Below are 27,552 nucleotides of genomic sequence, written 5' to 3' on the forward strand. Positions count from 1 at the left end.
TTCATAAGATACAGTCTTATTTTTTCACTTATAAATTCTTGGAGGGTGGCAGATTGTGGTCCTGATGTATTGGTAACAACTTATACAATAAATCGAAGATGTCCTTATTCTGAATTATGTAACAGTATGTAAATATAAACAAAATTACATAAGAATAAAACGTTCTAATCTAACACTATCTAATGTTTGGTTACCAGGAGTGATGGTTGTATAACAACATTCTTCCTTGGCTCTTCCTAATGAAAAGCTGAAACTGGGCTTCATGAGAAGGTCTTCTTGATCCTCCCCCCAACCCCCATGAATCTGAGGGGATACTCGGGGAAATGTGTCATTACATTTTTATTTTTGTCAATTTTTGTCCAATTTTTGACACCTATTACCTGCGAGACTTAAAGAAACACTATTATTGTTATGTAACAATAGAGAAGGTGAAATCAGAGAAGGTCTAACACTTTGTCAACAATGAGGAACTTTAAATCTAGTGCAAAATTCTTTAACCAAATAAAGCTTTTGGATATAATATACATATAAAAATACAACTAAAAGGCAGAATCAGATTGATATTATTAGGAGTGTTTTCTGATTTTAAACTGCTATATGAGGTTATTTCAAGTTATTGCATCTCAGCGAACATTCCATACTGACTAATTTAATGGAGGCAATCTAGTATATCAAAACAAAAGCTAAGTGTTATATTTTTAGTTTTCTCATTCTTTTAGTGACTTCTGTTGATTAGGCTAGGATGAAGCCTAAGTGATTTGGTTATTTTAAAAAGGGCCTGTTACAGACTTCTATAAACTTCAGTTAGAAAAGCTAATTTCCTTTATATGGCAAAAATAAACTACAGTTTGATTAGAATATGTCAATTGTAATTTATTTAAAATATTCACTTTAAGCCTCAATAGAGATATATATTGATTCATGGTATGAGGCAGATTTGTGATGTTCAAACATATTTTTGAAAATTTGCTTTTATTTTGAAAATGGCAACAGTGGCCTGAAGACAAAAGATTTAACTTTCATAACTTTACCCTGGGAAGAAGTACAAGCATGGGCATAATTCACAGATGTGTTAATTGTCCACTGTACCACCACACATTCAATTTTCTTTGTAATGACTCTGCTATGCAACTCACCTTTTATAAGATGATGATGTTTGAAAAGTAAAAGTAGCTTGCTTTTGGGCATTTTCTAAAACAAACTTTTTATATCGTGTCCATAGCATTTCACTTATGAAATTCCTGTTGGTTCAAAGGATCCTAATAAAACTAATAGAGAACTTAACAACCCCTAACTTATATGTTCTTCATATAAGAGATAGTCATTAGGTTCTTATTTTTATACATACTGTGTCTCACATGGAACTCGGTATATTAAAAGTGATTTGAGGCCGGGCGTGGTGGCTCACACCTATAATCCCAGCACTTTGGGAGGCCGAGATGGGCGGATCACAGGGTCAGGAGTTCAAGACCAGCCTGGCCAACATAGTGAAACCCCATTTCTACTAAAAAATACAAAAAATAAGCCAGGCGTGGTGGTAGGTGCCTGTAATCCCAGCTACTCGGGAGACTGAGGCAGGAGAATCGCCTGAACCCAGGAGGTGGAGGTTGCAGTGAGCCAAGATTATGCCACTGCACTCCAGCCTGGGCAATACTATGAGACTCTGTCTCAGGAAAAAAAAAAAAAAAAAAAAAAAGAGTGATTTGAGGCATCTGGACAAGGTCCACATGTGGTCAGTATGTTAGAAGGAAGACACAGAAAGTCAGACTGCAACAAGTGGCACTTGTGAGGAAGAAGAAAGATTAAAGGATGATTTAATATCTTTCAGTGACATTTTAATGGACTGAGAAGAATCTACCATGCTGATTTCCTCCTCCACCGGAAAAAAAAAAAAAAAAAAAAAGGTTAAAGTGAGACAGCAATTGAAGATTTTAGGTTGATAAGGTCAAATGTTATCCCAGAATGTACCTAGGCTTGTTTAATATAAAAATATTTTCAGTCCATTACTATTGAGTAAAATTAATGCTCTAGGAAGATATGCCATATTTACCTTTAGGTTTAGCATATCCCCGCCAACTAGCAGGAAAAACAGAGTTTCAGGAGAACAGGCTTGGGTGCCCGAAGGAGGCCTTAGAAAACCTCATCCAGGCCTAGGCCTGATTCTATAACCATGTGGCATATCAAGAAATAATCTGTGAGGTAACTGGTTTAATAATCTGGTACTAATTCTACTTCACAATAATTTTAATTACTGTAGTCTTCTGCCAACCTGGCTAAAAAGTAATCCAGGCACACTTACACTGCCCCCAAATCGGTAGCACTTAGAAAGAGCTTTCCATTCCACAAAGTGATCTGTCATATACACTATTTCATTGTAACTTCCTATTCTTGTTTTTCAAAAAGGAAATTCACTGATGTTAAGGTATTTGTTCAGGGCAGATAATCAGTAAGCAAAGCAGCCAAGATGGAAACCAGGCCTTCTGACTTCACACCCTATCCTCTCTCCACTTCACACCCTATCCTCTCTCTACTCTACTGTGTTTGCCTGAGACAGAGGGACATAATCACTTAACAGGCTGACTCTTAACCCTAAGCAAGGCTCAGCTGTCACGAAGACCCAGAACCATCAGCAAACAGAAACATTCACAACTAGAAATGACCACTCTTAATTCACTTCTAAGCCTGACAATTGGTTTACAACATATAGAGAAGTAAAGTCAGCCTCGGTGATTGACTTGAGAATTAAAAAAAAACTTTTCCATTATTTTGATGGTGGGGGATAGGGGGTAAAGGGATATGTTGATCTCATTTAGATACATGCAGTTCTTTGTCAGATAATGTATCAGGGCTTCAAAGAGAGTCATTGAGTAGCATGTCTTTTTGTTTCTGTTAATTTTGCACTGGCTTTTCCTGATCCTTAAATTAAAAACAAACAAAACTACCTCCAAACCAATGAAATGAGAATGTAGTCTCTTGAGCAACTAATTAAACTGTTTTTAGAAATAGATAATTAAGCTTTCCATTAAAATCCACCAAATAGACATACATAATTTACAAGGTGGAAAGCCATTTCAATCTTATGGGTAAAACAATTAAACAAGTCTTAAATTTATAACAGAGATTGCAGATTGGCTAATTCAGTGAGTAATTATATAATTAGGACACATTTTATCTTTAAAAGAATATAATGTAAAAAAACAAAAATTTCTGGGTGCTAGACATGTGGCCAAAGTGTAAAAACTTTATAAAACCCACAAATTCATTAAATGAAACTACTGAAATGCTCAAAGTATATATGTACAATACTAAGTGCTCATAGTTTTCACTCAACATACATTTTATTGAGTATCTACTATATGCTAGGCACTAATCAATCTACAGCTTCATACCGGAGACTAGGGTGGTATACTATTTTACAAGGACCAAATATTAAATACATATTTAATAAATAAATTATAATTGAGATAAGTGCTACATGAATAATGTATTTTCCCACCCTATTTTAGTCCCATAATCACATTTTCTAACAAAAGTTGAATTTGTCTATGAAATCTATGACCACGCCCTCCTTCCAAACTGCTCCCTCCTCTCACGGGCTTTCTGACACTCTCACAGGTGACTTCTACACCTCTCTCCATCCCAGATTTCTCGCTCTTTCCAATAGGGATGTGTTTTTAAAGAACTCTGAAGTCCAAACCACAGGGTAGTTTTTGACCATCTCATACAATCCTTTTATCAGAAATAATACAGACAGGGAGCTGAAGTTTATAAACTCTCCTCTTCAATATGCCTAATCCCTCCTTCCATAAAGCGTTTAAAAAATTAAATTGTTTTAAATTTAAAAATTTAAAATTTTTAAAATTTAGTGTTAGGTGGTTAAAAGCTTGGCTCTTGAGTAAAGACTATCTGTAAAAAAATCTTAGCTCCATTTACTAGTTATGGGATCTTAGGTAAGTCTCAGTTTCTTTATTTGGAAAACTGGAATGAAGACAGTACCTATACTTCATGGGGACTGGAAGGATGAGATGAGATAATATAGGTAGGATGTATGGAATATACATAAGGCATATATTTTTAGTACCCAGCATGCAGAGAGCTCTCAAAACTCTCAAAGACTATGTGGTGATGCGATGTTGATATTGTTATCATCATTAGCATCAGTCTTATAGCCTAACACAAGACTTGGGACAAAGTAGATGCTAAATAAATGTTAAAAGAATGAGCAAAATTCATGGCACATTCGTAAGCCTCACTGAATTCTTCAGACTCATAGATGAGTGCCTGTCTGAATGATTTCAGTCTCCTGCCCTTATGCGGTCAGAATAGATTTAATACAAAGAAATGTATAAACCTTTTGTCTTTTATCTAGGTTATTCAAAAAGTAATGGCAGGTCAGAGGTGCTAAGAAGAGTGGCATTTTAAATAATGTTTCTTCATTTGGCAGTCAAAATATATGCAGAATATGAACTAAAAACATGTTAGAGAGAAAATTTTGATAACATAGGTATCTTAGCAACATAACTGACTAAAGGAGACACTGAATTGAAAACATTTGTTTTGCTGAGAGAACATGCCACCTGAAATAAGGAGGATGTTTAGGATTCATGAACTGTAGTTTTCTATTCCACAGGTTGTTGAATCATTGTGGTTTAAACTAATCTGCAGCTATTACATTGTGGTTTAAACTAATCTGCAGCTAAACTAATCTGCAGCTAAAACAACTATTACTGGAGGAATAATGTAAAGTGCCATGAAAATTTTGGATAAATAAAAACCCTCTGCAATAAATTCCAAGAAAATATTAGAAGGAAAAGGGAATTTAGGCAGTATCTACCATTCTTAAGCCTAAAGTCTGATCACTTTTCCTTCTATGAACTCAAACCCATAACTTGCTATAAAATTGCAAAATGAAGTTATTTTCATTATTTTAAAATGCATGTCTTAATAATAGAGACATGAAAATAAGAAGTATGTTGTTTTAAAAAAAACTTGCCTAAAATATCTCCTCCTGCAGGATCAGCTGTAGAAAGGTTCTTAAAGCATATGCTTTTGTTATGTTTTCACTATCAAAATATCAAACCATGTCCTCAGTTGAATAATGTTTCTTTGTTGGTTTCATTTTTCAGGGTCTTTGAGATACTAGGTATAGAATTTAATACATTATGTTATACCAATGATACTTTTTTTTTTTTTTTTTTGAGACGGAGTCTTGCTCTGTTGCCAGGCTGGAGTGCAGTGGCGCAATCTTGGCTCACGGCAACCTCCACCTCCTGGGTTCAAGCAATTCTCTTGTGTCAGCCTCCCGAGTAGCTGGGACTGCAGGTGCGTGCCACCACGCCTGGCTAATTTTTGTATTTAAGTAGAGACAGGGTTTTACCATGTTAGCCAGGATGGTCTCAATCTCCTGACCTAGTGATCCACCCACCTCGGCCTCCCAAAGTGTTGGAATTACTGGCGTGAGCCACCGCGCCCGGCCACGATACTGTTTTTAATGAACAATAGCATATTAAATTAGTTACTGTAGGCTTTTTGTTTGTTTTCATTGTCTCTTCTCCTGTAGCTTACATTAAATTTAGAGTTTTACACTTCCACATTTGAAAACCTCTCCAAAAGAGAAAGTTAGGTTCACATCACATAATATAAAAGGTATTTCTGGGTTCCCTTTAGAGCTGGTTGTCTTGAGGAAAAGTATTCTTTGTTTTAGTAGTAAGCTAAGCTAGCACCTTTCTCCACAGAAGTACCATTTTTTACTTGAAAGAAAGTGTAAAACAAATTTTGGTTGTTCAGACTTGGGTGTTTGGCATTTTTTTTTTTTTTGAGACGGAGTCTCGTTCTGTCGCCCAGGCTGGAGTGCAGTGGCGTGATCTCAGCTCACTGCAAGCTCCGCCTCCTGGGTTCACGCGATTCTTCTGCCTCAGCCTCCGGAGTAGCTGGGACTACAGCTGCCTGCAACCATGCCCGGCTAATTTTTTGTATTTTTAGTGGAGACGGGGTTTCACCATGTTAGCCAGGGCGGTCTCGATCTCCTGACCTCGTGATTCCCCTGCCTTGGCCTCTCAAAGTGCTGGGATTACAGCCTTGAGTCAACGAGCCCCGCCAGGTGTCTGGCATTTTCTATAAAATGAATGAAGTGCTTTGGCTACCTCAAGGAAAACAACTGACAGTCAATGATAACATTAAAACTTTCAGGTAAAATTAGAATTTTGGAAAATCTGTATCTGCCACCCTAAACTTGACAGCTTCCAGCTACTTAAGTGAGTTTTCTGAATATTAACAAATGTGACTTTTTTATATTGTATAAAATATGTCAACATTTGGAAGACCTACATAACTCAGTGAACCAATATTTTCCAAGTGACCAATGCATGATGTTTCAAAATCATGCACAGTTGAAAGATCCAAAGTTCAATAGACCAATGGGTTTCAGTGTAACAGAGTAAAAAAATGGCTATTAATAAAGTTTCAGACTCCACATTACAAGTAACCTTTAATAAATTACCACTTGTCTAGTTTTGGCATGGTATCAACGAGGAATATCACAATTATCTGAAAAGGCTATTAAAATACTCCTCTCTTTTCCAACTGCATGTTTATGTGTGGCCAGATTTTCTTCATATACTTCAACCAAAACAATCTATCACCACAGACTGAATACAGAAGCATTTATGAGAACCCAGTTTCATTTCCTTAAAATTAAGCCATTAATTAAAGAGATTCACAGAAATGTAAAACACTGCCACTCTTCTAAATTTTTTTGTTTCAAAAATTGGTTATTTAATAATATTGCTAACATGTAATTTTTATTTCTTAAAGATATTTTATACAATCTATTTTAATTTCCCATATAGTAAACATCAATAGATATAACCCACATAAACAAAAGCTCTTTAAAGTCTTCTGTAATTTTTAAAGTGTAAAGGGGTCCTAACTCCAAAAAGCTTCAGAATCACATATCTAATCTATTAGTTGTAAATTCTACTGAGCAACAGAATCACACATGTGATATAGATGTGTACATAGAAAGATAAATATACTAATACAGATGTTTAGGCTCCATGTTGATTATACTGAATCAAAATTTCTGCAGACATCTCCATTTTATAGAAAGCTTCATTGGTGAGAACGTTGATCTGACTTAGCACCTTAATAAAAAATTATTTATCATTGCATGTTTCAGAACTTCCCCCAAATTTAAAGTTTTATTCTACTTATTTTTCATAAGTACTGTCATTAGTAAGACCATCTTTAATTTTTTTCTTTTATAGTTATGAAATGCTAATCCTTCAGTGTTATTGATTTCTCTTCTTCTGAGAGGTAACATAGAAAATGATAAACTGACAAACTGTGTTAAAGATCTGAGAGGGTTTTTGTTTGTTTCTGTTTTCTTTTCCTTTTTTTAACTTCTAAATAATAATAAACTCTCTAGAGTAAGTGTTACATACAGACTCTAGAGTATTTATTTGGAAAGCACTTCAACTGTCTTAAAAATCTTGTTTATTTGGGAGGTAACTGTCAACTCAGAGGTCTTTTGTCAGTTTCAAAGAGCTAGGTATGCTTCAACTATGACAATGAAATGCTAATAAGCACCTTGAAGACTGAAACGATGAAAACCTGAAACTGTCAAACTGAGTTTAAGTCAACTGTTGAAGATGTAAATGTAAGCTGACTTATCTAAAATATAATAAATGCAATATGCATTATATTATACATCTTAGTTATCAGATTTCATTAATATGCAAATAAATTAGGTTAATCATTTAATATGGCTCAATTATTTAAAAAATTTAAAAGTTTACCTGTATCTATCCTTATACTGCTATTTAAAATTCACATGTTCTGGCTGGGCACAGTGGCTCATGCCTATAATCCCAGCACTTTGGGAGGCGATGCGGGCAGACCGCTTGAGCCCAGAAGTTCGAGACCAGCCTGGGCAATATGGCAAAATCCCATCGCTACAAAAAAAATTAGCTAGGCATGGTGGCGCATGCCTGTAGTCCTAGTACTTTAGAGGCTCAGGCGGGAGGATTGCTTTAGCCCAGGAGTTCTTGAGGCTACAGTGAGCCATGATCACACAACTGTAGTCCAGCCTGGGTTGACAGATGGAGACCCTGTCTCTAAATAAATAAATAAAAATAAAATAAAATTCACTTGTTGAATTAGTGCACACTTATGTGTAAATTTACACAACTACTAAGTCTAAATCCTTTCTTATTTATTTATTGTTGTTGTATGTTGTATTTATTTGTTTATTGTATGAAAGGAACAAGACTATCTGAATCTGTACATCTGTGTGATACTTAATGAAGAGAGGACAGCATTTGACATAAGCAACTAAGAGAGAACTAAGCTACACTTTAAGAAATGATATTTTATTTTTCTATATTTAAAATTCGATATCATAGGTTTTCTTATTCAATGAATTGGAATCTTCGTTCCTTCACATTTGGTAAGAGTTTATTTAAAAAACTGAACATAAGAGATGCAATTCTAGAGTGACATTCTTTAATGATCTGTCTGAACCATGCTTCAACTTCCTTTGGGCAGCTCTAGAGGTACTACTCCCTTTTGGTAACCTAACTACTCAAAAGATAGTGATCTACTTAGTGTTGATTCAGTCCAACAGTAAGTCTCTACAGTGATACTAAGGGGCATTGTGTGGAAGGGTCTGGCTGTTCTCTATGATTTCATTCCCAAAAATAGAGGATGCACTATTAAGACAGCCCCTAAGAATATCTTGATAACTCACCATAAATCTATCACCCCCAAAGATCTCCACGTTAATACCTATCCCTAAAAGATTGCATTAAAGATTAAAGGAGATAACCTGGTGAAGTACTTCGCACAGCTTCTGATACACCATGCTCAATAAATGTTAGTTATTTCTGTTATAATTCTAAGCTTTACAATTCTTAGAAAAGTACAGTAGGGAGCTAGAAGAGACTTTCAATTTCTTAAGGCCAAAGGGAATGGTTTGATTGGCTCAAAGATTTATAATCCTAGTCAGTAGCACATTTAAGTATTCATGTCTATACTTAAACATGTATATGTTCAGCCTATTCTACCTCTTGGAGTAAGTTGTCAGAAGTACAGAATCTTTAATCGGAAAAACCTCTTAAGGGTTAACGAAAAGAACATATGGGTAGAAAATTATGGCAGTTAGAAGGGACCTTGTGGTCATCTATGAAGCTGAGTCCTTCATTTTACTACTGAGACCCAGAGAGGTTATTAAGACATGCTTAAAGCAAAAATCATTAGCTAAAGTGACAGACTAGGATCCAGATCTCTTCTTCCAAGTAGAAGCCCAATTAAAAAGTTGGTTATTTTCTGTGTGTGAGGGAACTGCTGGATAAATAGGACATAACATGTAATAAAGCTGCTTTTGAAGTGTTTCTGTTTAAAGAGTAAAGGTGGATCTTTATGAAAAACAAATCTCAAAAAGTTAGGAAATTAAGGGAGGAAAAGAATAGCAGAAAAAGAACCAGATACTGTGGATCACTCCAAGCTATGACCAAACACTTAGCATACAGGATATAGAAATTCTTTTAGGAGTCTTAACACCAGATAAAACATTAAAGATCCATTACTATTGAAGTACCTTGTTCTAAAGAAAAATAAATTAGTTTAAAAGTTTAAAATATTTTTGTACAAAATCAAAAGTGATGCAATATTAAAAACATTTATAATCAATGTCGGTATGATTTTTAAAAACAAAATATAGAAAAACCCATCCCTTTGCAGTAACACTGCTTCCAAAAAAAAAGCATTTTCATATTCATTAGTTAGGGAAAGGCATTTTGGGGGGGGCTTTATCTGTAAGGGGACAAAGGGAATTCACTATTCACGTTGAAATACGTGGTAATTAGAATGTTATAGCCACAAGATAGCAAAATAGTTCTGGTTTAAATAACAATTTCAGCTAAGCCCCTCTATGCATGCTGCAGATGGAAATTATGGAAATCCTTTCCTCTCAAAATACTTTGTGAATTTAGAACTGGGCAACTCTAAAGTGTAGACAAGCTTGACTATGATTACATATGAAGCTAATGTACAAACTTTCTATATTCAGCAAACTCAGAAAAATGTTTCTCTCATATAGAAGTTTTATAATTTTAAAGATACAGACTATTTCAAGAAAAACAATTTGCACAAGTTTTTAATTATCTCCAAAGGAAATTAATTTATAAATTTAAATTTTTATTAGTTATCCTTATTTATAAATAAATGCTGATTTTTAGAGCATTAAATATTCTGGAAATACATGAAAAAGCCATTTTACAAGAGTAAACAAAATTCTAAACTTACAAAGACTGTTAAAATGACAACTTTTTTTTTTTACTTAATTTTTCTTTTTTTTTAAAGATTACTTAAGGACCAGGCACAGTGGCTCATGCCTGTAATCCCAGCACTTTGGGAGGCCGAGGCAGGCGGATCAGTTGAACTCAGGAGTTGGAGACCAGTCTGGGCCACATGGTGAAACTCCATCTCTACTAAAAATACAAAAAATTAGCTGACTGTGGTGGTGCACGCCTGTAGTCCCAGCTACTCGGGAGGCTGAGACATGAGAATCACCTGAACCCAGGAGATAGAGGTTGCAGTGAGCTGAGATTGCGTCAAACTGCACTCCAGCACAGGTAACAGAGAGAGACTGTCTCAAAAAAAAAAAAAAAAAAAAAGATTACTTAAGGAAGATTTATTATTAAACATAGAGAGCACAGGGAAAAAGAGTACTGATTACCAATCACTAAAGAACAAAATGTCCTGGCAAAAAGAGTCTCTCTCTCTCTCTACTCATTTCCTCATCTTTAAAAATGATGTAAATAATATTTAAGTTTCTTTTTTTGTATTCTGGGTGTGAATGACAAAAATTAACTTCATGAACAGAGCCATGATGGTCTTGTTAATTACATAATGAATATTTAAATAATGAATGAATAAAAAAAAAGTAAGGGACTAAATTCCTGCATATAAAGGAATATTATACAGGCATTTAAAACATAAAGCAGAAATATATATGTATATTCACATGGAAAGATTGTTCATAGCCTAATGGTCAATAAAGCAAATTACAAAGTAGTTTATATAGAAGAAAGATTCCTTGCCCCACAACTCTGGAAGGATAAACAGCAGAATATTATTAGTTATATTTCTGTCAATGGTGTAATCTGGGGTAATTTATATATTCTTATTGTTTCTCATAGTTTTATTATTTTTGTAAGCAATAAACATGAGTTACTTAAAATTAAAATATAAAAGTGTACATTAATCTATGCATAGGCAGACTGAAAGGAAATTCATCAAAACGTTAACATAAAGTTGTCTTTGAATGGTGGAGCTATAAGTAAGCCCCTTCCTTCTTTCTCTGTTTTTCATATCTTTCCAATTTTTTTATAAAGAGCTTATATTTCTTTAAAACTTGGAAAAATATCTTAAATTTATTAATTAGATATATTAGATAATATGATTGGACTTGCTCACAAATATCACCTATACTTGTTGGCATAACATGATGAGTTAGTCAGTGCAAATGAAATATTTCTACAATTTTCTACTACTTTGGTACTCTGGTGCCCTCCGCTCTGCAATACGATTCCTGGTGCTCCCAGCCTTAAGAAACACTACACATCTAGAATGTGGCCAACAAACCACGCAGAATTCTAAAGGTAGGTCACAAGAAGAGATTGTTGAGCTCCTAATGGCTGCTTCCTTAGAGAACAATTCCAGATCACCGGAGGGCCTACTCCAGTAAAGGTGCATTGAAATCAGTTACTAAAACTAATATGCAAATGATTTAATCTTTTTTAAAGAAATTAGAATGAAGTCAAGGTTCTGCCTATATTAACATTCCTCAAACAATTACATTCCAATAAGTTTTCCTAAAGGTAACAGAAGAAAAGTTATAATCATTTCTCTAGGAATTTTATACAACCCACAATCTACCCATAGGAGGCTGTTACACAAGAGAATGTCATTCTTCACCTGGGACTCAGTAAAGGAGAACTCCATTCTACAGGGCAGTTGAGTGGGCTGCACCTACATAGTTTCAAGGAGTATAAGGAGAGAAATCTAAATGTTGTAGTGGTGTTCCATAGGAAACTCTGAAATCATACAACTGCCATAATTTTCCCATTTGAGTAAGACTGGGAGAGGGAAATGCAGAAATGATAGTTTTTCTCACTGTGGTACCTGGTACCATGAGGTACAGTTCACACTCAGAGAGTAGGGGGTGCTCTACTTTCCCATCAACTGTGATCATGAGTATCACCTTCTGGGAGACCTGTTCAGGCCAGAAAGGAAGAGCAAAGGTATAGCCAATGATTAAAGGAGGGCTGGCTGAATGACTCTGGCTCAGGTCGAAGATCCCAACAGAGCAGAGAGGCTCTTCCTCCCTGCACCCAGGTATCCTCCCTCATTGGTGTACTCAAATTTATTGAAGCATTTATTACTGATTAAAAGGTGAAGACTCCCTAATGATAAGACAGAAAGATTCAACAAGTTATACTGCCTTGTAATCACTACTATACACCTCTAATTCCTTCGTTGCTCATATTTCCCTAAGAAAAATGACCTGAGAAATTTTACATTCCAAAATCGGAGTTAAGGAAGGTAGATATTAAAGATAATTAGATGATATGCTTACAATAAATAAAAAGAGGAAAAACAAAGAAAGGAGTACTTCAAATATAAGAAACTAAAAATAAGATGTCACCTGTTATGTCAACAATTTAAAATTTTTCTATAAGAAGGCATGAGGGAACTTTCTGGAGTTTGGCTGTAAGGTTGGTTATACAGGTGCATATAGTTGTCAAAACTCATCAAACTGTACATGGAACTGTGCACATTTTACTGCATGTAAATTATACCTTAAAAAGTTGACTTTTTAAAAATTCTTAGAAACATGGAGATACAGGGTCATTTGTAGAGTTTCCACATTATAAAGAAAAACAGAACTTTCTCAAGGGATGAGGACTATAGCTCTTTTTCTCACTATGAACTTAGGCGGCAGCCCAAAGCCATTCTAAAGTTAATAAGCAAACTATACCCAGAACAGAGATCCTTTCCTGTTGAGTGGGTGAAAGGAAGAGGGGTGTAAAATCTCTTTAGAAGGTGCTAAACAATCTGCAGCTTGCATAAAACCCCTGTTTTGGAGGGAAATTTTACCATAAAGATGATCTTCTACTAAACATTGTTAATAAATAAGTACAAGATGAAGTAATGTAGATATTATCAAGGAAAATGTTTACACTGGATGAGATGTAAAATTTAAGAATGTAAATGAAGCCATCAGCAAACCTACAGCATTTAGTGAATGTTGACTGAATGGTGTTAGAAGCTAACGAAATGAAGGTTGATTCCTTCAAGTTACTGACAAACCACAGTGAAAATAATGCAGCATACTTTAAAAGGGACATAAAGACAAGGATAAGATTAGTAGCCATTATAGCTGCCTATAATTTCCTGTTGAAAGAATCCAGTTATTGCAATATAATGTTATGGTTAAGCATTTCTGACCAGTTGTAGTGATTTGAAAGAGGCCCCCAAAGAGTTAGGGACTAATTTATGAGGCCATATAAAAACAAGCGTTTTCATAACTTAAGTAAAGGCTCAGAGGTATGGCTATTGTTTTCCAATCTCTGAGAGGTACAAATATTAGGGGAAAAGAGAAATGATTCCAAACAAAAAAGGAAAATACGATGGAGCAAAACGCTTAAGATGAAAATTACAGATCCGGAGCATGTGGTCTAATGTGAGGATTTACAACTGGAAAGCAGATTCTTTTAGAACTGCCCACAAAGTTAGTGAGCAACGTGGCCAAGACCAGATTAACTGCTTGATAGTCTCATCTTGCTTTGTACCCCAAACGGTGATACTCTTCTATAAGCTACCAGAGTTGATTCCTTTTGAAAAGTTAGATGAATGAAGATTTTGCCACCAATGATTATTTCCTCACCAAAATAAAGACTTTGAAATAGCAGTTGTGTTCGAATTGCTTTCTTTTCTAACCCTCAAATCAGTAATTTAAGTGATTTTGTTTAGTTGGCCCAGATACAGAAACCTTCCAAAACTGCAGCTGGCTTGGAAAATTACAATTTGGTCTTCTGTTGGCCTGGTTCTTTGGAACTGGGAAACTGATGTTTATCTTCCATCTTCCTCTTTCCATCTGGTTTTCCCTACTGGCCTTCAATTACTAATCTTTTCTGTGGGTGATAAGATGGAAGGATGGATGAGATTAACACAAATAATTTCCTGGGCCCCATTTGAGTTTTCTTTAATCATTACAGCATGGGATTCTCTGTTAAGGTATACATGGTCCCAATATACAACTGACAGCCATGAGCTTGGCCACTTACCATCTTAGCTGCTTTGAACATATCCCTGAAGAGGAGCATCTAGCCACCACCCTCACAAATTATTTCATGTCACAAAAGACAATTGTTTTCTACCTCTGATGCTTTAACCACAGAATGAAGAATGACCCTCTCCACCTCCCAAGGACATTCTAAGGATTCCGAATTCTTTAAGGGAAAAATATATAGTAGCAAATCAAATTGAATGACTGTTTTTCTTTCTCAGTCTCAGGACTGATTTCTATTAGGACCTTGGATTTGGCTGAACTCATTTTTAAAAAGTCATTTATTTAGTTAGTCAACAACTGTTCAAACAAAACTCAAGGTGTCGAGTCACAAATGAAACAATACTGGAGGACGAAAGCCTTGAAACTGGGGTGGAATGCCAGAATCTCATATTAATTTCTTATTCATGATTCTGAAAAATCAGTTTTCTTATCTACAAAAGTGTTTTCTGTGGTCTGCTGGGCTATGATAATGGCAAACTCAAATCAAAGTGAGTCCAACTTAATATTTATTTAATGCCTGTGATAATATAGAGATGATAAAGGCAGCTTGCCTCCTGCTTTCAAGATGCCTAAGTGTTATTAAATAGGTAGAAATAACAAAACATGAAAATGTAAGTTCTTTGAGATAGGGCTTAAATCTTAAACATCTTTTATTTCCTCCAGAGCCTAGCCTGGTTCCTTGCAAATGGGAGGCATACAATAAATGTTGAATTAAGTGCAATTAATTTTGATAGGAGATAAGTTAGTTCAGGAGACTGAAGAAGAGATAGAGATAATATTCCTGCCTTGTTCTTAACTTGTTTAAATTCCAACATAAGGCCAGGCACTGTGGCTCACGTCTGTAATCTCAGCACTTCGGGAGGCTGAGGTGGGTAGATCACTTGAGCTCAACGAGTTTGAGACCAGCTTGGGCAACATGGAGAAACCTGGTCTCTACAACATATGCAAAAATTAGCCAGCTATGGTAATGCATGGCCTGGAGTCCCAGCTATTCAGGAGGCTAAGGCAGGAGGACAGCTTGAGCCCAAGAGGTCAAGGCTGCAGTGAGCCATGTTTGTGCCACCACACTCCAGTCTGGGTGATAAAGTGAGACCCTGTCTCAAATAAAAAAGGATCCAACATAATGTCTGAATATCAAGAAGAAATTATTTGTGTAGATGGCTCATGAAAGACTATTTAAAGAAAATGAAATATAAAGATATTAAACAGACTTACAGAAAATCTGAAAGATTGTAATGGGCTCAACATGGAGTGCAGGTTTAATAAAAGTTCACTGACAGGCATAGCAGCAGAAAGTTTGACTTGTATTATGTTCGGGGAAAGGAGAGTTAAAATACTGTTCAATACTAAAATGCAAATATCACAGGAAAATAATATATTTTGGCCTTAAAAGTCATTAGAGAATTATTGGACAAAGGCATATGTTTCCTAAGCAGAGATAGAGCTATCACCATATTATTAAAAGAGAAACTCTGCTTTCTTGCTAAAGCAATTAGGAGCCCTTTGCTCCTAATACAAGATAACAATCTTGTGAACTTAAAGGGCAGTTCAAGCACTCAAAAGATGAATCTTAAAGAGAAATCTGAACATGCTATTCCTAGCAAAAGCTAGGGGGATAGTACTAAGACTAAGGAATGGGCACCTGGTTGGGAACTACTCTGATCCCAGAAAGCAATAATTCTTCATGCAATGCTTCACATTTACTAGGAAGGCCACATTATAAAATCCTTGCAACACTCCTGCCCACCAGTGTAATGGTATCTATAATCCCCATTTTAGAGACTGGGGCAAGTTGAGACTTGGGGAGGTTAAGGACTTGTTCAAGACCACACAGACTAATATATACTTTTTAAACATTTAACTTAATTTCTGAAGGAGGCTGTTTAGAGAGGATAAATGCACTATGAGAAGTTCTGTGCAGAAACTATAGTCTCTCTCATAAATTACTAAACTGGCTTTTTAATGCAAATCAGTAACCCTGGGCACAACTGGCAATCTCTAAGAGCCTGTTCATCCCAGAACAACTGATCTTAACCTTGAACAAGCCACATTGGAGACTAGAGCATGTAAATTTGGGGGACAGCGAGAAGTGGATTTTAAAAGGCAGGGTTAAGAGGGAGAAGAACAAAAAGAGGAGCACAGCTTGAGCATGAACAAGGAATGACAAAAAAGGCCCAAAAGACTGGGAAGGTACAAAATCAAGAAATCAACAGTTTTCTGCAAACTTCTTTGTGCCATGCACTCCTCTGGTATTGTTACTTTTATTCGTGATTAAGTATCACCTTACTGCTGATTTGTACACTGAGATTACATGGATACAGGTAACGGCCTATATATATATTTGAAGCAAAGTAAAAACATTTAGAAGACTTGCTTTGTAAGAGACTAAGTCAATCAACAAAGCAGACTGACCATGCCCCTTTTGCTATTGCAGGGAACAAAGACTCCTAGCATTTTGTGGAGATATCCAAAGAATTCAAGTAGTTATGGTAGTTTTGGGCAAGGACCCCACTTACATTTCAACTTAAAATTTCACAAGGCTTTTTAATACAACACACAGTCTGGTGATCGCAAAAGAATTCTTCAAAAATGGAACTTAAATGTTAAAGAAATTCCTTAAAAATAAATTAATATGACAATGTATCAAGCATTGCATTCATTCTAAGCTTAGAGGGGAAGAAAAAAATACACAGAACACACATAGGTTATGTAGTGTGTCAAAGTTCCATAAAATAAAAAAATTCATTTTGTACACCCTTGACATCGCAGGCACCCTTACACATGTGTGGGACAGGTTTAGATCTTAGATAACAAAATCCCAAAGTAAGGACATTCTGCCTAGATTCAGAGATCTGGCTCACAGTATGGCTTCTGAAATGTAAATTATATCATGTTTGATAGTTTATATTATTAACAATTATATGAGACATTTTGAAAGCATGGCTTGGGGGAATTAAAATTATTAAGTGTAAAATTATCATAAAAACTATTGCATTCAGCCATTGGTCCAGTATCTGTTGACATAAACATATTGTATTCACCACTTGGAATACCAAACTATTCAAATACAGTTCCAAGATAAATAAAAAGAAGTAACTAATAAAAGTTGGGTTCTTGGCCAGTCTGGACTACTAAATTAAGCCATTTTAGAAGGGAAGAAAGTCTGGCTTCTCAAGATGCTGCAATTTCATGATTAAATATTTTTATCTGTTTCAGTGTTTTCCAATCGATATTTCAAGCTGAGGAAGTAACTTAAATAGTTAATGAGGAAAATGACATAGCTATCACTTGGAAAAAAATATTTTTCCCTCACAACAGGCTACCAGATCCTAGGGACAAGTAAGAATCTTCAGGATTCACTCCTCATGGTAAAAACCTTCACGGCCATGAAACCATCCTGCCAGCCTTTCCCAAAAGCTCAGATGCACAACTTACACCTTTAGGATTGCAACAAAAAAATAAAAACACTTGGAATTCTCATCTTTCTATTTTAAAACAAAGAAAGACCTTAGGAGATTAGCTGGCTCAAAATTTCCCAAAGTGGGTTTCATGAAACATTATTTTTCAAAAATGTTCTTAGTAACGGCAGGGTGATCAAATAAGTATGAGAGCATTCTTAGAGAGTCATAATCACATTAGGTCATGCATAACGCAGAGAAGGCCTACAGAAAGGATCAGACTTTTAAAAAAACTGAAATTTTCATCAAACCTATTTGAGCATAGAACCCTTTTTGCAGTATTTATTAAAATCCTGTGTAATTAATGTTTTGTAGAAAATACCTTATCTCATACAAAGAAACTGAAATCCAGACAGGTGAGGTGACTGTCCCAAGGTCACACAATTAGTTGGTGAATAAGCTAAAAACAGACCTCACCTCTCAGGACCCCATCAGGTATTCCTTTTGGTACGATGTTGTCTTTCTTCTACAATACCTACACTCCTTAAAGGATCACAGACTAAAAGAACCACATCTTGGAGACCACCTAGTCCAAAGCCCTCCCATAAAGCTAGGGAAATACAGTCTCAGAAAAGTAAAGCAGTTTGCCCAAAGTGACATATAAAATTCATTCTTGTAGAACTAGAACATAGCTCTTAATTCCAACACTAGTATCTTTCCACAACAGCATGCTAATTCCTGCAAAGCCAACACTTTTGGCCTCTGAGGTAAAGAATTCATGAACAAGAGGGGTTTTAGCTATTAAGGGCCCATTAAATATTTATTAAACCATACTTGTGTCAATAGATACTTTAAATCAATTAAACATGATTGTCTTTACTTACAAATGTCATCCATTGTGACAGGGAATCAATGTTTCAAGCTGTTGAACAGGTCATCAACCCTGTCCTGTTGGATGACACCTGTAAATAAAATAAATCTATTTTTGAGTGAGTAGATTTTAAGCCAGCTAGATTTAAGATGCATGCGGTTTAAAGCAAAGAATAATTTTAAAAATGATTCTTAATTATGTACTGCCGCGGAGAGATACTTCCCAGCGCCAGCAGTTTCACTCTCAGTAGCTATTGCTGTCCACCAGCACAAAACAATCCAGGGAATTCAGCACAGAAAGTTGCTAGAATACATAGGGAACCATGACTCCTGGAGCTACAAGGGTCTTCTAGGTATCTACCTCAGCTTACTATCTCTGTGAATATCACTTCCACTTTGATGGGGGGACAACCAAGGCCTGGTGAAGTCAAATGACTTGCCTAATGTTAAACAGCTAAGTGTCTTTAGCTGAAGTCCCTTGGTGTTGGAAAGCACGTACAGAATGCATTAACAAAGGTTATCACTAGGCTGATCAATTTTGAAGACTCACATGTACACATTTTTAAACATTTCACAAATGCTGACTTAGAATGTTCTAGCAAATCTGCAAAGAATATAATGTCAGTATTAGATATTCAAATATAAGCATTACTGAAAAATGCCATAGATGGAAAACCAACTAATAGTGAGAAAATAGGAACTAGACCATGAAAAGAACAATATTAAACACAACAGGTATTTAGGATTTTAAGCTCTGGCTACTTCCAAACAAGATTTGTAATTCCTAGCAAATATGAATATATAAAAAATCATTTTTACATATTTTCTACAGTTTATCCTTTTAAATGCTGATTTCTCCGTAGCCACAAAATGCCAATGTAAGATCTGCCAAAAGCTAAAATTTGAGCTGGACACAAACTTTCTCATTTTCATTCTGTACCCAAATACTCTAAGGTAATGGGAAATTATTTGAGGATGCTGCCTTGAGGTAAGATGGCTGCTATATAATAACATTACCACCAGACTTACACTGAGTGTCTACATGTGCCAAGTGCTGATGGAGCATTTTACACTAGCTATCTCACTCACTCCTCACAGCAACTTGACCATTATCACAATTTTACAAATAAGACAATCAAAAGCAGAGACAAATCAGGTATTACAACTTGCACACAGATCTATTTGGTGATAGAATCCAAGCTCAAGACCTACTGCATTTCTTTGATTTAGCAGTTGAAGATACTTAAAAACATAACTATGAATTAACACAGTTCCAATTACAATACATAAAATGCCCCCAACTAAATGTCACACACTATAAAACATCAGGAAAATCTCTTACTTTTTTCTTAGGGGTGAGTAGGAGGCTGGGGACAATTTTCAGAAGTAAAATAATCTTAATGCCAAGAAATTAAAACTTTTATGTTAACCTGAAATATATCACAATTAAAATATGACAGCTAAAAAACTTAAATTGTCTTTTATAATTAAAGAAAAGTAAAAGTAAATCATACTCATTCAATTACTTCTTAACAGATTATAAAGAGATAAATCGTCCTCCTACTCAAGAATGACTGACTCCCAAAATGTGTGTGTATATATATACACACACACATAGCATCTTGCTAAGAACACAACTATTTATAAAGTAAATTATCTTTAAGGAAAACAGTAAAGTAATTTTGTGAGACAATGCAACCCCCTCAATTACTTATGTAATAGTAGCTATCTTTTCTTGACCAGGAGTTATGCTTCTGACCAATTCCCTGAACTATTTTTTATTAGGGGCCATTTTTCCAACATAGTTTTTAAATTGTGAAACGGATAAAACAGAACATAATGAGGAATATAAAAGTAAACCTGACATATTTTAATAGAACAAGAATTAGTTATATGCAAAGCTCAGCATCACAGAAACTAGACATTAAGAAAAATGCATATACTTTCCAAAGCACTGTGGAGAAATCAATCTCTTCTGGCAATAATGGCTTTCTTAAAAGAACCCCAAACAGAAAAAGATAAAGTGTGGTTTCATAGTAGCTTACCCTTTTCTCTGACACCCCATCCTGGCCTGTAGAATCTCTCTCATCATGTGTCTCTTTCAGGACTGGCATATGTTTTTTGTATGCTGGCTCTCTGTTTAAGGTTGTGTATCCTATGTGCTCATATATTGGGTTTATCGTCATCTTGGCAATGTATTCTGCTGCCTTGGTTTCAATATAGAGAGTAATCAAGCCATCAGTCACCAGATCGTGGATGGACTCAAAGCGTTTCTCCCCAACAAAGTGCTTGCCATCGTAGTAGAGCCTGAAGTTTCTGGTTTGACTTCCAAATCTGCCTCAATGAAATGGGAAAGATGTTTTTAAGAAAAGTAAGCAACTGAATTCTTTCTGAAAAACAAAACAAAACAAAAAACTATTGCTTTGTTTTGTGTGTATCTTCTTTGTTTAAATAAGCTGTGGCTAATCTCTCTAAGTCGTCTGGAATATATAAAATTAAACCTTTGAACACAAAGAATGAACTTGTAATAACTAGGGACAACTAGTCAAAAGCATGCCTACCATAGAAGGAAGAATTTTTTTTTTATTTATCTTTTTAAACCACTTTATTGTGCCTGTGGAAAAAATGGGAGAAAATAAACCTCACACCACATTAAAACATAGTCAATATTCAATTGGCCAACTCCATAATAGATGACATTTCTATACTAACATTTTTTCTTCAAGTTGATCAATAAGAATATTCAATGTACTTTAGACCTCAGCAGTCATGTCTTTTAAAAGGAAAGCTCCATTTAGGGCTAACCAGAATATGATGCCAGCAATCAAAGTAGAGCTGACTCCAGAAACCTGAGCCATGCAAGGCAGCATGGCACAGAAACACACTTTTGCTACTTCTAGCCACAAGCCAAGGACTTATTCTTTCCTTTTTAAAAAGTCATTATTCTGTCTGCTGGTTAGGTCTGTGCAAGAAATGTTTGCAATATATATATTGCACATATATGGCACAAATATGGCACAAAAGTCATAAGCTACTGGACTATAGAAATTCTGTTTTCAATTTTATGTTCTGATGATGTGCTCTAACAACTGAAGAATAATGGTTTACTTTTATGATAATTTCAGTATTTTGTTTCCTGCAGCAAGCCTCAGAAATGGATCCAATTTGGCATGATTAACATCAGTGTCCTTGCAGGAAGACACAGGCAAGAAAATGCACTGACTCTAATGAAAGCAGACGTCAAAAGGCAACATGGTAACAAGAGCTGCCAATGTCATGGTCTCCTGAAGGTAACCCTGAGTGAGACTAATTAAAAACTAAACAAGTCACAAAGGATATATGGAAAGGAAATAAAACATTTTTAAAAATAATGGCCAGAGGCATGTCTGTTTCTTTGGTTCAAATTAGACTTTAATAACGATTTAATCTAGAATCCAACATACTATCCATGTTGGCCCTTCTAAAGTATAATTTATCCATCCTTTAGTAACAATCAAATTTTGATTTACACTTAAGTGAACTATCCATATAATTAAACTTTCTTGTTCTCCATTTTCCTCTAATGTTAAAGACACATTTCTCCCAAGCAAATTTTCATTATAAAGCCTAAAAAATTAGAAAGGTGAAATTTCTACAGCAAAGTTAAATACAAAAGTTTTTCAGTTTAATATACTGCTTTCATCATTTCCTTTTTTTTCTAATATACAATATCTGCAACATGGAAAGTAACTTCATAGCTTTTACAAGACTCTTACAATAATAAACACACATAATACTGAGTCCCTTTATATTTCAGTTGTATCAGAGACATTTCAGTGAGGGCTCAGACCATTTTACTCCTGCTGGGACTTAAGATTTTACAGTGGGCATTTCCACAGTGGATATAGCATTTAAAAACAATTCAACAATGGTGTCAGTCATTTAAATACTCAATTGCCTTCTGAAATCTGAGAAGTATAGGGGGCACAGGGCATGAAGTGAAGATGGCTGCACTGGGAATGGTTTGACTGAAGAGTGGAAGTCTATCTAGAGTTAACTTTCTTTCCAATGGACGATGCCTAATTCATCCAAGAAGAGGCCTGGCTACCTGAAAGGAGCTGTGCAAAAAACCCCATTTGTCCTTTTCTCTTTCACAACTCAGTGACTTCAGAAGATCCTGCCCACAATTTCCAATTCCTGCTCCGCCTGTACTTCAGCTCCAGGCTTCCAATTCAATAAAACTTTCAGTCTAAAGGGAGATGATCAGATAAGGAAAAAAATTTATAACATGGTTTGATTAAAACTTGGCTTCAAAGGGCAAAAAAAAAAAAAAAAAAAAAAAGAATTTCCATTTTGGAATTATGATTGATCTTTTTAAAGAAAAATTGCATTATATTTTACTAAGAGAACTGCCAAGCTTTCGTTGCCTACTCTGAGCTACTCTCTTTAACTTGGGAAGTTACCTAGGAACAGCACCACAGCAGACTATCAGAGACTTCTCCACTTTATCTGAAAGGCATATTGTGCTTTGTGGGATTAGAAGAAGAGAAAGAGGACAGAAAATCTTTGAGAGAGGTGGGAATGGATGTGCCTATTCTACATAGGAAGAGCCATAAAGGGGGAGATTCCAAATCTAAGGTCAAAGAAAGACTCTTTCCTTGAAGTTCACTGCTTGCAGATTGTCATTTATTCAACAAATAGTTAACAAAACACCCAGGTACTTTACTGTCAAGTATTAGGTGGTTCACAATAAAGTTCCTAGTCCCTTGGTAACCCCAATGGTAAAAAGATAAACATAAAACAGGGTCAATACAAAGGCACAAAATGCTAAATTTAAAAAAGTCCATCTTCAGATTGATTTATTTTAATAACTATATACATATAGAATCTTGCTCTTATGTAGAAAGATTCTGTAAAGTGATTCACAAAACCAAGTGAATTCAGTATCTCCCTCACACCATAAAACCAAGAAACTCACTGCCTAGTACAACAGAGCACAACAGTTAAGCTTACATAAGATCTCAGAGCTACTGCTTATGTCCAAGTACAAAAGCACCCTTGCAGTCTTCTCCTGTAGTCTTGAAATACGGTTTGGCCAGGGGCAGGCAAATGTGGGTCCTATATGTTTAAGAGAAAACCTTAGGCTTTGGCATCAGACAGTTGTAAGTTTAAATCCTGGATCTGCCACTTCCTAGCTGGGTGACTTTGGGAAAATCATTCGTCAGATTCTGCATCTAAAAAATAGGAATAACATCACCCTACCCCAGATGGCTGGGAGGATTACATGAGGATATTTAAGTGAAAGCTAAATATATATAGTAGGCTCAAATGGTAGTTTCCTTTCTCCTTCTCTGTTAGCTTAGGCCCCTGTAGAGAATGACAGAATGAGTTACCAACACTAAAGTAAAACAGCAAAAATATTCAATAGATATGCATGGAAGATGGCTAAATAAATAACTGGCAACACTGGCTGTACAGAAACATCTCTGCACTGATTTACTTTACAGTTAACAAAAGGCAAGGAGGGGCTCTTTGTGAAATTTTCTTCTGGATGTCTCTGAATAAGTTTGTATTTGCCACTTGGTTAAATAGAGTGGGAAGACAACAGTGTGCAAAGCGGGGAGGAGAAGAAGCAAAGAAGGTCTTTCCACTGCGTCCTGGGAATGAGGCCTCTGAATTCAAAGGCGAAAGCCGAGAGATTTACATATATTGAAAGCAGGACATATTAAGTGGACCTAGTGACAACTACTGAACCCTTGACTGCAGAGCACTGATTTGTAAAAACTATTGAGGGCTACTCATATTGCCTATGAGTCCTTAAGAATTGGTTATTAGTTTTACTTACTTTAAAGCACCAGAGACAGGCATAGTACTTGGCATATATCATGTCTCCTAAGTAAGTGGAATAGAATTAGTAAAGACTTCATAAATGGTTTCCCCTAAGTTAGCTAGCTATATGTAATAATAAAAAGAATTTTTAAAAATATACAGAAATTACATATAGCTGCCAAAATCATTTCCCTTTGACTTTTATAGGATAATTTTCTTTTCATCTTTTCCTTTTATTATCTGACTCTGCCCTTGCTTAATAGCTGTTTATTCCTTGGTGAACATACTTGAAGCTGAATAGGCCCAATTCTCATCTAGGTAGAGTTCAACAAGATGAAAATTCATTTTTTCCAGAGTGGTACTATAGTAAACAAATAGAAAAGAAAGGCTTTTAACTGCTACTGTTGTACATAATACCGCTTTCTAGAAAGAACATCTTCCTCCAGTGATTCCAGGTTTTGGGTTTCCTATTTTAAAAAGCTGTTTAATGCTGTGCCCAGATGCATTCAGATGCCTTTCAAGATATATAATTCTAACATCTTTTCCAAAATAAACAAAATCCTTAATATACCATATTTTCTATTTTTCAGCAAATAAATCATATCGACAACAAATTCAGTCTAGAAGAAAAAAATGATGAAAAAATGTATAAAGAATAGCTTTCAGAATTTTACTTTACTTTGTACAAAACCAAGAATTAATTCTAATTTGAGGCCAAAGTGATTTGAAAGAATCTCTTTGAAGGAAAGCTCCAAGCTAACAGATGTTTTGTGTTAACAAACAGAAAACAAAACACATACAACACACTGGTCTAAGCTAACAATAAAATGTTAGAAGTATTTCCCGCAACCAACATACAAAAACACTTTTATTTATCATAAATATAATTTGTGTGTTGTTTGCCAGAGTCAAAAAAGCTAATCTAATGGTGAAATATAAATATCTCACACATTCATTCAATCATAAGATACTCTTGGAAGAAAAGTTGAAACAGAAATAAGAATATGATGATGCATTCAATTAAATACTAAAAAATAAATTTAGATGAATTCTATGAATTAAGGAAGGCTATGGAAGACAAAGCCTTAAATGATCTCCCATCCAAAACTTTGTTAAGCTATGACTTTTGTCTATCTTGCTATATAATTTTGGATTATGGGGAAAAGTATTAAATTATGTCAGCTCATAATGATATTTCCTTGGCCAAATAAATCATTTTCAGAAGAAATCCAATTTGCCTAATTAAACTTCCAAAGAAGCTATCTTCTGAACAGTGGAACTGACATAGCTCTGGAAGGATTAACTTGAAGTCTGTTAAAGAAGCAGTTAGATATTCCTCCTGCCCTCCCCAATCCTGTCCCCATTGTTATCCCTTCCCCACCATGGCAGAAGACTTAAGTTCTGTTTTCTAGGCAGGATAAAACATGGAGATAGGGAACTAAGGGAATACAAGCAGAGGTATCATCTTGAAAACTAAGTGAAAGTTTTAAATACCTAAAATTTAAATACTGAGGAAACTGATACCTCCATTTCTCTTCAACATGAGGTTATCAGAAGGCTTGTACCTTCCCTGATAGGAGACTGAAAGATTCTACTCTTGGAAATCTGATCAACTCAACTAAAAAGACTTAAGAGTAGAGACCATCATCCTATAATTGTCAGGCTTCCCCCAAGCTCTCATAACTACAAGCCAGCTTTTTAGTGTCCCATATGCTTGAGTATGAGCAGACAGCCAGGGATCACCTGACATCCAAGGAAAACTCCTCTCATGAAAGACAAAGACTATGATAAACAAACAGAATCAAGGCAAGTTAGAGGAAACAAAATCATGCATGGGAATGAAAATACGCTAAAAAACCCAAAATAAGATATTTCCTGTTCCTATTCTTGAACAGAATTTAACAAAAAAAATTAGAATGCTATAAAAAAGGAATATAGAATACATAGAAAAATAAGTAGAAAAAGGAATATAGCATAAATGAAAGTCTTTTTTAAAAAAGATAAAGTTGAGAAATTTTTAAAGAAAAGACAAAAAGATAAAAATAAAAAAGGAGAGAAAATAATTAAGATAGAGAATCAATCCAGAAAGTCTAACATTTATAGAAAGAGAGAAGAGACAAAATGGAAGGGGAAGGAATCAAAGTGATAACTCAAAAATTTTTATTATAATGGAAGAACACACATTTACACAATGGATGAAAGCACACCCACACCAAGAACTGGTCCTCACAAAATAGTCCAGTAATTGCAAATAAATCCTCAGACTGGCAAAATTTAACAAGCTTAACAATACTAAGTACCAGCAAGGATACAGAGTAGCTAATATTATCAGTACCTGCTATATTGTTTAACGAAGGAGTTTTATATTATTTACTAAAGTTGAATATATACATACCCTACAACATATTAATCCTACTCCTAGGTAATATCCTAGACAATATGTGTGATTATATGTACCAGCATATATATACATCTGGCAGCAACATCCATAAATAGCTAAACCTGGAAACCACATTAAGTATCCAGTAAAATAGAAAAAGTTATGGGACATATACTGTGATAATTACTATTATGCGTTTGAGGGATCCTATCACATGCTTTTTCCTTCTCGAAAACTGTTAATGGTTTGCTATTACCTGTGAGTCCTTAAGAACAGGTTATTAGTTTTACTTACTTTAAAGCACCAGAGACAGGCATAGTACTTGGCATATATCATGCCTCCTAAGTAAGTGGAATAGAATTAGTAAAGACTTCATAAATGGTTTCCCCTAAGTTAGCTAGCTATATGTAATAATAAAAAGAATTCTTAAAAATATACAGAAATTACATATAACTGCCAAAATATAATCAGATTACTGTAGTTTTGTTGGACATAATTTAAAAAGTGATAATTACCATGATAGAGTGTTTGCCATTTACACAGCCATAATGGTCTTAATGTGATGACCGGTATAATATGAAGCTGCTTTTTCTATTGACAGTTGGGAGTAAATAAATGATAAACAACTTGTCTTTTTTTTTCTGAGACAGAGTCTCCCTCTGTTACCCAGGCTGGAGTACAGTGGCATAATCTTGGCTCACTGCAACCTCCACTTCCCTGGTTCAAGTAATCCCGAGTAGCTG

At 35.2% G+C, this 27,552-nt stretch overlaps 1 protein-coding gene across 9 annotated transcripts in view; it reads right to left on the reverse strand.

Moving 5' to 3' along the window:
* The window catches only part of CHN1 (chimerin 1), a 199,665-nt gene that overhangs the window by 57,573 nt on the left and 114,540 nt on the right, over window positions 1-27,552 (reverse strand). For 7 of the 9 annotated variants that reach the window (XM_077957227.1, XM_077957223.1, XM_077957224.1 and 4 more), the window contains one exon: window positions 20,667-20,955. The exons of 1 other annotated variant lie outside the window; for it this stretch is intronic. In XM_077957227.1, the coding sequence (XP_077813353.1) occupies window positions 20,667-20,955 (289 nt within the window). Of the gene's footprint in view, window positions 1-18,635; window positions 18,714-20,666; window positions 20,956-27,552 lie in introns of those variants that run through there. One more of the 9 variants, XM_015110403.3, reaches the window with a different exon arrangement.

This window comes from Macaca mulatta, chromosome 12 (assembly GCF_049350105.2).
Source record: "Macaca mulatta isolate MMU2019108-1 chromosome 12, T2T-MMU8v2.0, whole genome shotgun sequence".
Classification (NCBI taxonomy): Eukaryota; Metazoa; Chordata; class Mammalia; order Primates; family Cercopithecidae; genus Macaca; species Macaca mulatta.